General features: G+C 60.7%; 1 protein-coding gene across 4 annotated transcripts in view; it reads right to left on the reverse strand.

Moving 5' to 3' along the window:
• Window positions 1–247: 247 nt before the first annotated feature.
• Window positions 248–12,287, reverse strand: part of ALDH1L1 (aldehyde dehydrogenase 1 family member L1) — a 58,043-nt gene continuing 46,003 nt past the window's right edge. For all 4 annotated transcript variants that reach the window (XM_089305589.1, XM_070051007.2, XM_070051008.2 and 1 more), the window contains exons 18-23: window positions 11,004–11,103; window positions 8,776–8,874; window positions 6,039–6,204; window positions 3,246–3,351; window positions 1,953–2,152; window positions 248–535 (exon numbers count right to left, since the gene is read on the reverse strand). In XM_089305589.1, coding sequence (XP_089161715.1) covers window positions 480–535; window positions 1,953–2,152; window positions 3,246–3,351; window positions 6,039–6,204; window positions 8,776–8,874; window positions 11,004–11,103 — 727 coding nt within the window. In that variant the 3' untranslated portion in view covers window positions 248–479. The remainder of the gene's footprint in view (window positions 536–1,952; window positions 2,153–3,245; window positions 3,352–6,038; window positions 6,205–8,775; window positions 8,875–11,003; window positions 11,104–12,287) is intronic.

A 12,287-nucleotide genomic window follows, 5' to 3' on the forward strand; every position in this document is an offset into this window, starting at 1 on the left:
TGGGTGGAGACAGACAGGGACCTGGCTCCTTAGTCGGGGTCTCTGCCTACAAATTCGCTCCCTCACGTGTGCGCTCTGAGAGCTTCGCTCCCCCAAACCTCTTGCACCCCTAACTCCATCTCGGCACTAGCATTTGGAGGCTGGAGCTGACCACACCCATTTCTTTGTGCCCCGGGGCTCAGGGTGATGTCATGACTTCCGGGGCCACCCAGGAGCACCCACAGATGAGGCCAAGGCGCACAGGGGGTGCGGGCTGCCTCTGATTACAATCTTTATTCATCCAGGGCCACTTCTGACGAGACAGAGGGTGCCCCGCAGGCAGACGGCGGGGGAGCAGACAGGAGGGCTGGCCCCGGCTGGGGAGCAGGTGTCCTGGGCTCCAGGGAGGCAGTGCGGGGCCTCCCCGTGGACGGGCAGGTCAGGGCTGGGCAGGACGAGGCTGTGCGGCGAGGAGGGCTCCTTCCCTTGCTGGAGACCTTTCAATACTCGAAGGTCACGGTCTTGATCCGCAGGTACTCGTTCAAGGCCGCCTCTCCTGCAAGAACCCACGCGCAACAGGATACATCGTGGTCATGGCGACTGCGTGCTCAGGTGCTGCACGCTTAACCACCTCACTGCACGCCTGGTCAACCATGGGAGGGAACCCTGGCTCACCCATGTGCAGACAGGAAGCCGGGGCCTGGGTAGATCACATGTCTTTCCTAGGTATCCCTGGCTGTGGGCGGCGGGCCAAGATTCCACCACAGGCAGGAGAATAAGACCACTGTTCTAGGACCTTCCCCGGCCCACAGCACCTCATCAGGCCACGGGAAGCTCCGGGGCCCGGACACCCCAGCCCACTTCCTCCCCTTGCTGCTGTCCCCGCTACCTCCAGATCCAGAGGTGACTGGGAACGGGGACCCTGAAACTCATCTGTGCTTTGTGGCTTGTGCGTTTCAGCCAATGACCAGCGTGTGTGAGAGCTCCCCCACCAGCCACGCCCCTTCCCTAAATGCTACCGCTACACCCCCCAAGGCCTCTCGCATGTCCAGGTAGGCTGCTTGCACAGCTTGGTTCTCAGCCCTGGCCCAGGGAGGCCACAAGCCCTAGGGGCTTCTGCAGGGCTTGAAAGCTGGGAGGAAGACGGCGCGAAAGTGAACTTGTGAGCATCCTTGAGTCTAGCCTCTGCTTGCCCTCCCCGGGGTCCCTGAGCTGACACAGGCGCTCAAGAGAAAGGCCGATGCTCCCAAGAGACAGCACGTGGCTGCTCCACCCCGACCTCGCTGCCCGCCAGTCAAGCTTGCCTATCACGCCTGCGTGGTCCCAACTGCCAGCCTCCACAGCGGCAGGACAGAGAGACCAGGACAAGCAAGGCCTAGGTCAAGGGCAGCCCAGGGAAGGAGGCTGCTGGAACCAAGCTGCCGGCTATCTGGCAGGTGCAGCCGCTGCTGGGCGTGTGCTCAGCCTGTGCACACCCGGGGATCCCACCTGCTGCCGCCTTGCTGACAGCATCTCTATGCTGCAGACTCATGACGCCCCCCGGTTCCTGGGGCACGCTCTGCCCCCACGGCATCCCCCAGGGATGAAGCCTGAGCCTTTAACCACAGTCCCAGGTTCCCGAGATCCAGCCCCTGCCTGCCTCTCTGTCTCCCCTTTAGACCACACCAACCACACCAGCCTCTTTGCGGTCCCAAGACCAAGGCTGGCTCCGCCCACTGGGAACTTGCACTCTCAGGTCTTCGTGACCACTTGGGTCCCTGCTCAGGTGCCACCTCCTCAGAGAAGCCCCCCTGGCTCGAGTCTCGGCTCTCTTCCCAACACTCTTCCCTGATTGAATTATTGCTTGCTCCCGCCTAATAGGGAACGAGCTCCAAGCCCCAGGGAGCATGGGACAGAGCCTGGCCCCCAGCGGCTTTGAACCGGTGTCCACTGAGCGAATCAGCCAAAGCGGCCCCCAGGCGGGATGAACTCACCCAGGTCTTTGCCAAATCCCGACTGCTTGAATCCTCCGAAGGGAGCAGCCACGTCCGTCTTGTTGTAGGTGTTGACGAACACCGTGCCCGCCTGGAGCTTGTCGCTGACGTACAGTGCCTTGTTGATGTCCTTGGTGAAGACGCCAGAGGCGAGGCCGAACTCCGTGGCGTTGGCCCGACACAGTACAGCATCTATGTCCCTGTAGGGAAAACCCAGGGAGGCTCAGGGGGCCCAGCCCTGGATGGGGAGGGTACACAAAGACCAGCACCCCCTCTCCCATGGGGATCTGGCCCGCTCCACGCTCCCTGCCATGCAAAACCTCACAGAAGACAAACGTGCCAGGTTAAAGCAAATCTGGGGGAGACAGGACAGATCCAGAGGCGGCAGGCAGAGAGCGAGAGTGAGAGCCGGAGCAGGGGCAGCCCCTCACTTCACAGATAGGCACGGGAGCCCAGAGAGCGGCTGGCTGGGTGATCACCGGCCATCGGGGGACTGGAGGCATATTACGATGCTTATCTGTTAGACAGCGGTCAAGTGTCTCATTCCAGTAAGATCCACACACGCTTACACGCTTACTGTCGTGTGTGCCAGTGGGTGGTAAACGTGAGGCTGAGGCACCATTTGTCATTTGCTCAATGGTGCCATAGACACCCAGGGGCCGGCCTGGACAATAGTAGTAACCAGGGAATTAACCTTGGCAAGGTCAAAGGCAGCCAAAGAGCTCCAGTGGAGTTGTCCGATTCCTTCTCTTTGGCCCAGCCTGGCCCCGCTCAATCGCAGGGCAGGAGGGAGCTACCCGGACTTCTGAGGTCAGATCCTAAGGAACCTTCCATTCCCACCGGGGCCTCCATGTGGAGGAACCACGTGCCAGCCAGCAACGCAGAGGCTACAATGCCAGAGACAGCCTGCAGGAGGCGCAGGCGAGACCGGAGTGCTCTCTGAGACAAATCCCCACTGCTATTCCAAGCCATGCAGTTCTGGGGAGGTTTAGTGCACAGTGACACGGGGCTCGGGGTGCTGTAAGAAGGCTCAAAGACACCTGGAGAGCGTGGTGAGCGGGGAGGGGAGAGGGAGGGGGCATTGCCTTCGGCTCATGGCGGGACTTGAAGCCCCCTTGGTCATCATGGAGGGCTCACCAGGGGGCGGGGGGAGGGATCACAGCCCGCCAAGGTTGAGCAACACTGAGTTCTCTTCCTGGCCGTGCGTGAGCCCCCCTCCCAAGCTCTCGGGAAGACCCCAATGGCACAGGGAGGGAGGGAGGGCCCTTGAGGGACGCAGGCAGCATTCCGTACCCATCAGCAAACCGCGAGATGATCATGACGGGCCCGAAGGACTCCTCCTTGGCAATGAACATGTGGTCCTCCACATCCGTGAAGACGGTGGGCTCAAAGAAGAAGCCTGCAGGGGAGAAGAGGCCTGTGGCACACGGGAGGGCCCAGTCCCCCACCCCGGGGCGGGCCTGGGTCACTTCCTGCCCCAAGAATGCGGTGCCACAGCGCCACGCCGTGGCTGGCTTTCCTGCCGCGTCTCCCCCAACCCCTTTAAGGAGTGGACTGTAGTGGACACTGAGACTGATGGCAGGGGAGGGAGCTGAGCTGTGGACCCAAAGCCTGTGAGGAAGAACTGGATCTTTCTAGGGACATCTGTCTAGATTCTGCAGCAAGTGCAGCCTCCCAGAGGGCTCTCCCATGGGTCCTGGCTGCGGCCCACTGTCTAGGAGGAAGTGGGGGAGGGGCTGTGCACAGGAGACTGGGGAGGGGAGGCAGGAACTCCAAGGACAGCCTCTCTTCTTGGAACCGAGGAGCCGGGAGCTGAGCTCCGTGGTCAGAGGTGTGTGGCTTCCACCAGGACAGAGTCAGGAAGGGCAGACTGGTCACCCCCAATCCCACACTGCCCTGGAGGCCGGGACAGAACCACTTCTGATGGCAGAAATGCCTTCTGGGACCACTTCTCTGGCCAGAGCCTGGGAGCCCTGGGACCCTGCTGCACCGCCATTTAATTCTGGAGAAATCAACAAACTTGACGGTCTCTCTCTCTAGTTTTACAAAAACAATTTAAAACCCCAGAGAAGTAATGAAATCAATGAAACAGTGACTATTTTCCCGACATTTAGAAACTGTATTTAACATGACTACTGTTTTAAAACCTATGAACCTTGCATTGATGCATGCTGCTCTATGTGGAGTGGCGGGCACTCCCTGGGCAGTCTGGCACTGCTGCCCACCAGCTACTGGGGTATTGAGCTGTGGCTCAATACCATCCTGCCTGCGGCTCTGCCCTGCACTGGCCCTGCCATGTGGACTCTATGCCCAGGCTCGCTCATCCTTCTAGTTGGGTTTGGCCAACAGGAGGCAGCCCCTGGCCCGTGCACTGCTCCCTCCCAGGTCCAGGAATCCTGTGCCCTCCTCATGCCTATCCCCCAGGCTCCCCACTGGTCTTGGCTCCTTGCAGGCTCTGTAGCCCTGCTCTGTGGACAGCGCCTTCATTATACCCTCTCCCGTTAGCTCCTGAACCCTGCCCCCGCCATGTCCTCTTAGACTCTGATCATACCGGACCCATGGAACTCCTGGTCTGCAGGGGGCAGGGAAGAGGGGAAGAGGCGGTGGCAGCACGGTGGTTATAAACACCCTGCTTGGGTGTGAGGCGGCAGGGACACCTCGGGCAGAGGCGTGTCCTGTGCTTGGCCATTCTTGGCACTGAGTGATGAGTAGGGGGCGTGCTTGCTAAGCAGAGGAGCAGCCAATGTCCTGAGAGTGAGAACACAGGAGAAGCATTCAGGGGGAGTTAAATATGATGATAAGACGGCCAAGGGCAAGTCAGACACAGAGCACGGAAGACCTCGGGGGCAAAGGTCTGGGGGTGAGCTGCATGGAGGCAGGAGGGAAGGGCTAGCCGGGCTCACAAGCACACTCAGGCGGCCACGGTGATGGTGAAGAACGAGACATGGAGAGTGGGCACCAGGGTGGCAGGTGCAGAAGAGGCGAGGAGCAGGACAGAGTTGCAGGTGGAACCGACCCCGGCAATGCATTAGACACAGAGGGTCGCACAAGAACACGCATCCGGGATTCTTCTTCCCTTCCCCTCTTCACTCCTCTCGAGCTTCCTCTGTGCGAGGCACGGAGGACCCAGGGGTGAAGGCAACGTGTGCCCCTGGGCAGGCTGAGTAATGAGGAAGAACTCGCCTGATTGGACAGAGGGTTCTAGAGAGGCAGGTGTGTGTGCACGGGCCAGGCTGGGCTGGGACGCGGTGATGACTGGGAAGTTTGAAGCGCCTAGGGGACATCCAGGTGGACGTATCCAGTTGGCAGCTGTGTGGTCATGAGCTCTGGGTGGGCTGAAGCCTAGTGATGCGTATCTGGAAGGCTCTGAGCCCTCACAGAGGGGTGAGGCCCACCAGGGAAAGCAGCTGCCATGAGCATGGCCCCAAGCTAAGGAAAGGAGCAGGTGCAGATGGAATTTCTACCAAAAAGCAACTGCTGGGGCCAGCACTGTGCTGCAGTGGGTTAAGCCAGCATTCCATAAGGGCACTGGATCGAGTCCCGGCTGTGCCACTTCCAAATAAGCTCTCTGCTTATGGCCTGGGAAAAGCAGCAGATGGCCCAAACCTTGGGCTGCTGCACCCACATGGGGGACCCGGAAGAAGCTCCTGGCTCCTGGCTTTGGTCTTGCCCAGTCCTGGCCATTGCAGCCATCTGGGGAGTGAACCAGTGGATGGAAGACCTCTTTCTGTCTCTCCCTCTCTCTGTGTAACTCTGCCTATCAAATAAATCAATCTTTTAAAGTTTTTTTTCCAAAAAAGCAAGAAGTAAGAGCTAAAGAAATGGAAGGAAAATCATGAAGTCAGGTGTCACGGAATCCATGAGTGAGAACTTCAAGGGTGCAGTGGTGTTAAAATCAAAACCCATGGGCGATACTGGTTAAAACCAGCACTGAGTAGGGCTTTCTGTGTGGGCAGCTGGTACAGCCCTGCAGGGTCAGGCAGGTGTCCTAGGCCCACCGCACCCAAGGTCCCAGACGAGGCCTGACTATGTGCGGGGGACCTGGCCTGCAGCCCCTCCCCCAGTGGCCACAGTCCTCCCACTGACCTGGCCGGGGCACCTGGCCGCCCCCGCACACCAGGGTGGCGCCCTCCTGCACGCCTCGCTGACAGTACTCCAGCAGCTTCCGCAGGTGGGCCTGGTGGTTCTGTGGCCCGTGGTTGGTGGCCCTGTCCAGCGGGTCGCCGATCTTCATCTTCCCCACCTCCTCCACCTGCGGAAGGGGCTCAGGTCAGGCTGCTGGCAACAAGGGCCCCCCGGAACCGCCTCCCTCATTTGCATTTTCCATGCCCACCGCTGTCCCCTGAAGGGACTGCAAGTGCTGCTTTTGAGCTCACAGGGCCCCCCAAACCTGGGTTCCAAACCCAGCTTCCGGGCTAAACCCAAGGCCTCCTGTGGGCAAAGGTACGGACGGACATCTCTCAGGAAGACCCAAGACTAGGGATGGAGGGGCCGGGAAACGGGGCGGGCAGGGATGCAGGAGAGGGGAGAGAAGGGCAGGTGTGTGTGAGCCAGGGCGGGGCCGGCTCAGCGCAGGCAGGCGGGCAGGCTGATGCCATCCTGCCCCCAGATCCACAGGCCCAGAAGCCGGGAGAACTGTGCAGGGGCCAGCGCTGTGGCACAGCAGGTTGAGTCGCCACTCGCATAGCCAGCATGCCCTATGGGCGCCAGGTCACGTCCAGCTGCTCCGCTTCAGATCCAGCTCCCTGCTAATGCGCCTGGGAAAGCAGTGGAGGATGGCCTGAGGGCATGGGTCCCTGCCACCCACATAGCAGACTCAGATGGAGTTCCAGGCTCCTGGCTTGGGTCCGGCCCAGTCTTGGCCACTGTGGTCATTTCAGGAGTGAATCAGCAGATGGAAGATCTCTCTCTCTCTCTCTCTCTCTCTCTCTTTTTTCTGTCACTCTGCCTTTCAAATAGAACAAATAAGCCTTGTCCCAAAGACTCCAGGATGAAGGACAGGGTGGGTACAGAGTGGTCTTTCTGTAACAGCTGCAGCTGACCAAGTAGATGGACATTAGGTGGAAGGGAGGGACCTGAGGCCCAAATCCATGCGTCCCTGCCACTGCTTCTGCCTGTTCCAAAACCCATCTTTAAACCACAGGCCCCCGCCTCCCACCGCCAAGCCTGGGGCTGGCACTGTGGTGTACAAGGTTAAGCTTCCACCTGTGGGGCCAACAACCCCTATGGGCACTGGTTGGAGTCCCAGCTGCTCCACTTCCAATCCAGCTCCCTGCTAATGCACCTGGGAAAGCAGCCGAGGATGGCCCATGTGTTTGGACCCCTGCACCCATGTGGGACACCCACAGATGGAGCTCCTGGGTTCTGGGTCCTGGCTTCAGCCTGGCCCAGTCTGGCTTTTGCAGCCATCTGGGGAGTGAACCAGCAAATGGAAGATTCTCTTGCTGTCTCTCTCTTTCTCCTTCTCTCTCTGTATCTCTTACCTTTCAAATAAATAAATAATACGTCTTTTAAAAATATTAAAAAAAAAAAAAAAAAGAAAGCCCTCCTCCAAGAAGCCCTCCTTGCTGCCTCAGCCAACAGAAGTTGGTTCAGGCTTTGCTGCCTCGAGTTGCCAGCCTGCATGTCTCCCATCACAGAAATCACCTCGCCATCCTGGAGTTTGGGGAGGGGGTGTCAGACGGACTGGGATATGCGATGACACATTAAGGACAGAATCTCAGACGAACCCTACCAGGAGCCGGGGCCAGGCCCTCTGGGCTCCAGGCTGGAATCTGCCTCTGCCCCTTCCACTGCATCTCTCCTTGGCTCCTGCCTTGGTTTCCAAAGATCAGACAAGGTCCTGCCCACCCCCATTCAGCCACATCAGGGTCATGGTGGACTGGCGGCCGCCACCTCCTCCTCCTCTTTCTCTTCTTCCTCCTCCTCTGAGCACTTGACCCCCTTCAAGCTCTGCACCCTCCCACAGCCCCCCTTAGAAGCATGGAGGACTCGGCACCTGCTCTGTCCATCCCACCAGGGCGCCTTAGTGCCTCAGAAAGTTGGAACAACAGGGCCCGCTTGGTCAGGCTGCCCAGCGCCCTGGCCACAGGTCACAGCCTGGACGTGTCCCTGGTGGTGCCTCCCAGCACCGTGCCATCCGTTTCTCTTTCCCTTGAACCTGGCTGGCCCTGGGGCTTGTTCACACACGACCACGGCAGGACTCCCAGCAGTGAACTCGCAAAACCCTGCTTCCAGCACATTCTGCTGGCCACAGCAAGTCACGGGCCGGCCCAGATTCCATGGCAAACGTGATTACAGGCCCTTCTAGAAAGTTCTCCCTTTTCCTTACTGCCTTCCCCCCACCTCCACCCCACACTGCAAAGATCCAGCACCCGGCCTTCTCCGTGAATACCATCCCAAGAGCCACGCCACCCCGGCCTTAGCACACAGCCCTTTCCTCCCGGCCGGCTTCCTAGGCTGGAGCTGTGTACACAGGTGGCGATTCCCTGTTCGCCTCCATGGAGCCCCAGCTCTCCAGGCCCTGGGGGAGGGGCTCCCCGCTGCAGCTGAGCTGCACCCCCCGGCATCGCTGCCTGCATCAAGGCTGGCTGGGAGCCCAGGCCGTGCCATAACCTTTATGGTTAGGCCAATCTGAGCACAGGGCTGCTGCTTTTGCTGAACCAGGGATGGCCCAGTACAGCTGTCCTTAAAGTCCCCTGACCCAGGTGGACGGTGACCCCGCTCGGGGTTGAGGAGGGAGGAGAGAGGAGGGAGGGTTCCTGACCCCTGCCCGGTTTCCCTTCCTGCAGAAGCAGCAGTTCCGAGACCAGACAGAACTTACCACCCTCTGCACGAACTGGTCGTGAATCGAGTCCTCCACGAAGAGCCGGCCCGCGGCGATGCAGTTCTCACCTTTGTTGAAGAACACGGAGCTCATGCCCTGCAGGGAATGAACCAGAATGCAGGTTACGGCTCGCCCGGGGCGCCGGCCGCTGCTCCCCCCGTTCATGGGGAAGAGGGGGCATCCCCTGTGGCCAGGCCCTGGCTGGCAGGGGGCACACGTGCCCTACTCAGTCCTTGGTCAGCTGAACGGAGAGGCGAGAGGCGACCAGGTGGAACGCGAGGATGGCGAGGCACAGGCCAGCAGTGAGGGGGAGGCAGCTGAGTCCCAGCCCCCACCGCTGGAGGGCAGGGCCACTGTCCATGTCCTAGAGAACTGAGAACAGGCCAGGGTGAACCTGGGCATGCCTGCGGCCTCTCTGTACACTGGGTGGCCGGGGGAGTACTGATCCTGCCACACTCCTGGGAGCTGACGGGGGAGGGGCCAGGCAGCACTGAGCATGGAGCAGGCATCGGGGTGACGCTGGGTGACAGGCAGGCAGTCTTGGGAGGGAGGGGAGACAGGTGGCCCTGCCTGTGGGAACTCTTAGTCACAGTTTGGAGGATAGGCTCTAAGAAGCACCTGCTCTGGGGACCCGGGGAGCCCTCTGGGGGAGACCACAGGGCCCTGGCTTCTGGCTCAGTGCTGTGCCGGGCAGCATGGGTCTTGGCACCAACGCCAAGATGCAGGGACAGTGAGCAAAGCCCTGGCCTCTCTCAGCCTCCCCAGTCACAAGGCTGGACTCCCTCTCCCGTCCATGCTGGGGCATCCCGTCAGACTCCGGGGGTGGGATTTAGGAAGGGGGTTGGGGGCATACTGGGGCCCCTGGTTAAATGTGGCCTGAGGAGCTGGCACTGTGGTGTAGCAGGTTAACCATGCGGGTGCCAGTTCGTGACCCGGTTACTCCACTTCCAAGCCAGCTCCCCACTAATGCGTCTGGGAAAAGCAGTGGAAGGTGGCCCGAGTGCTTGGGCCCCTGCTACACACGGGGGGGACCCAGAGCAGCTCCTGGCTCATGGCTTAGCATCAGCCCAGCTCCAGCTGTTGCGGCCATTTGGGGAATCAGTCAGCGGATGGAAGACCTCTCTCCCTGTCTTTGTCTGTCTCTCTACAACTCTGCTTTTCAAATCAATCCATCAATCAAAGGAAGGAAGGAAGGAAGGAAGGAAGGAAGGAAGGGAAAAGAAAGAAAGAAAAGAAAGAAAGAAAGAAAGAAAGGAAAGAAGAGAAAGAAAGAAGAGAAAGAAAAGAAAGAAAAGAAAAGAACGTGGCCTGAGTATGGAGACCAGAGAGCAGAGTGCAGAGGGAATGGCAGGGGACACGCAGGACAACCACCCACGCCTGCCACCTGCAGTCACCCCCGTTGTAAGCCCCGTGGACACAGGAGCCTCTGTGACAGTCCTAGGAGGGAGGTCTGGTCCTCACTGATCCCCAGTGCACAGGGAGGGCGGGAGGGGGCGGGGCCCAGACAGCGTAGCAACTTGTCCCAGGCTGCCAGTGCGTTGGTGCTGGCGCCACCACATGCACCCAGGACCTCCAGCAGAGAGAGGCCACTGTCAGCCCTGGACTGACACTGGACACTCTCCCACTGTCCAGGGGAAGCGGCCTGGCTCATTTCCTGGCCACTGAGTCCAACCCTCCCGACAGTGACGAAACAGACTGGGAGATGGGTTTTGGAGGGCAGCACCTGTCATCCTCACCCGGGTCCCCTTCCTGCTATGCCATGCTTATAGTGACTTCTAGGACTGGAGTTAGCTGGGTCGGATGTGTGAGTCTGACCGTGGCATTACAGAGACATCCCCCAGCCCCCACTGCCCCTGAACCCCTCCCCCGCTGTCCCTGCCCCTCCTGGCTGTGGTCCCTGTGCTTCCTCATCCATCCACACCCTCTTCTCCCCTCCCCCACTGCCCCTGACCCTCTCCCCCACTGTTCCTCTCCCCCACCCCCGCTGTCCGTGCCCCCCTGCCCCTCCTGGCTGTGGTCCCTGTGCTTCCTCATCCATCCACACCCTCTTCTCCCCTCCCCCACTGCCCCTGACCCTCTCCCCCACTGTCCCTGTCCCCCACCCCCGCTGTCCCTGTCCCCCTGCCCCTCCTGGCTGTGGTCCCTGTGCCTCCTCATCCATCTGCACCCTCTTCCCCTCTCCGTCCCTGTCCCCGTCCCCGTCCCCCTCCACGCCCGACCCTCACCATCTGCACAGCCTTGCCGAGGTCACAGTCAGCAAAAATGATGAGCGGCGACTTCCCGCCCAGCTCCAGGGAGACCTTCTTCACGTTGCTCACGGCACAGCTGGAAGGAACAGCACGCTGGTGGGGCTGGCGCCTGGCCACCGGGAGCACAGGGGCTCCCAGACAGAGCGGACCCGAGGCAGGGCCTCAGCATGCTGTGCTCTAGAGAGCAAGGCCCAGCCCCGTGCCTCCTCCCACCCCACCCCTGCTAACTCCAGCTCTAGGCGCCTCTCGGCTTCCACGCTACCGGACTCCTCCCGCACCTGAGCGCCCGCCTGCCCAGGCTGAACGCGTCCTGATGTCTGCGCCCTCACTCAGGCCTCTGCTCCAGGGTGGTTCCGCTGCACAACAGGAGCCTCGCCAGGGCCACCGCGTGCCCCTCTGGCTCCTCCCACATCCCCGTGTCCAGCCCGGGGCTGGGCACACAGCTGGTATTCAATACATGTGAACAAATCCATCAAAAACCAGCATGATCGCCCGGGTGGTGCAGCTGCAGCGGCCACAGAGGCTTCTCATCTTCTCATCTTGGTCTTTCGGGGACGGGGCAGGGAAGCAGGGGTTCAGCGCGCATCACGACAGTGGGTAAGAGATGTGCCTCTGTGAGGCTGTTCTGCAAGGGACCCTGGGTCAGCCCAGACGCACCACCGGGAGGCTGGGATCAATCAGGGGAGGGGGCACCCTGTCTCAGGTGCCACCCACAAGCGACCCACACAGGGTCCTGGGAAGACCAGGGAGCCATGGAGGGCTGGAGGGCTGGAGGCCAGCGGAGAGCTGGCCTGTCTTGAGCCCTCACTCCAGACCCGACACAGGTGCACTCAGAAGTGGCTACAACCTCCCCACCGCATGGGAAGAGACCCGGCAGCTCTGGAGTCAGGAGCGGTGACAGGCAGTCATGGCCACTTGTCCTCAGCAGTCCTCCCCCAACCTGTCTGTCTGTCCATCAGCCCCTCTCCAACCGGCACGAGGAGCCTTGCCCTGGCAATTTCCAGAACATTTGAAATACACCTGAGCTGCCCTGATGGCTGCCTGTCCCCAGCTGAATGGTGCAGTCCATCAGCCACGTTACCAGGGGCTCCTGACGCAAGGCAGCAGGAGGGTGGGGGAGGGGGGAGGGGGGAGGGGTCAGGTGAGACCCCCGTGGTCAGCACAAGTGCGGTGCCCGTTCAAGAACAGGAGCAGCGCAGGCTGCACTCGGGCAGCTGACAGAGAGCGCTGGTGGAGCTGGGGCTGGGACCTCCACCTTGC

This window comes from Oryctolagus cuniculus, chromosome 10, assembly GCF_051225735.1.
Source record: "Oryctolagus cuniculus isolate XC-2025 breed Fujian yellow rabbit chromosome 10, ASM5122573v1, whole genome shotgun sequence".
Lineage (NCBI taxonomy): Eukaryota > Metazoa > Chordata > Mammalia > Lagomorpha > Leporidae > Oryctolagus > Oryctolagus cuniculus.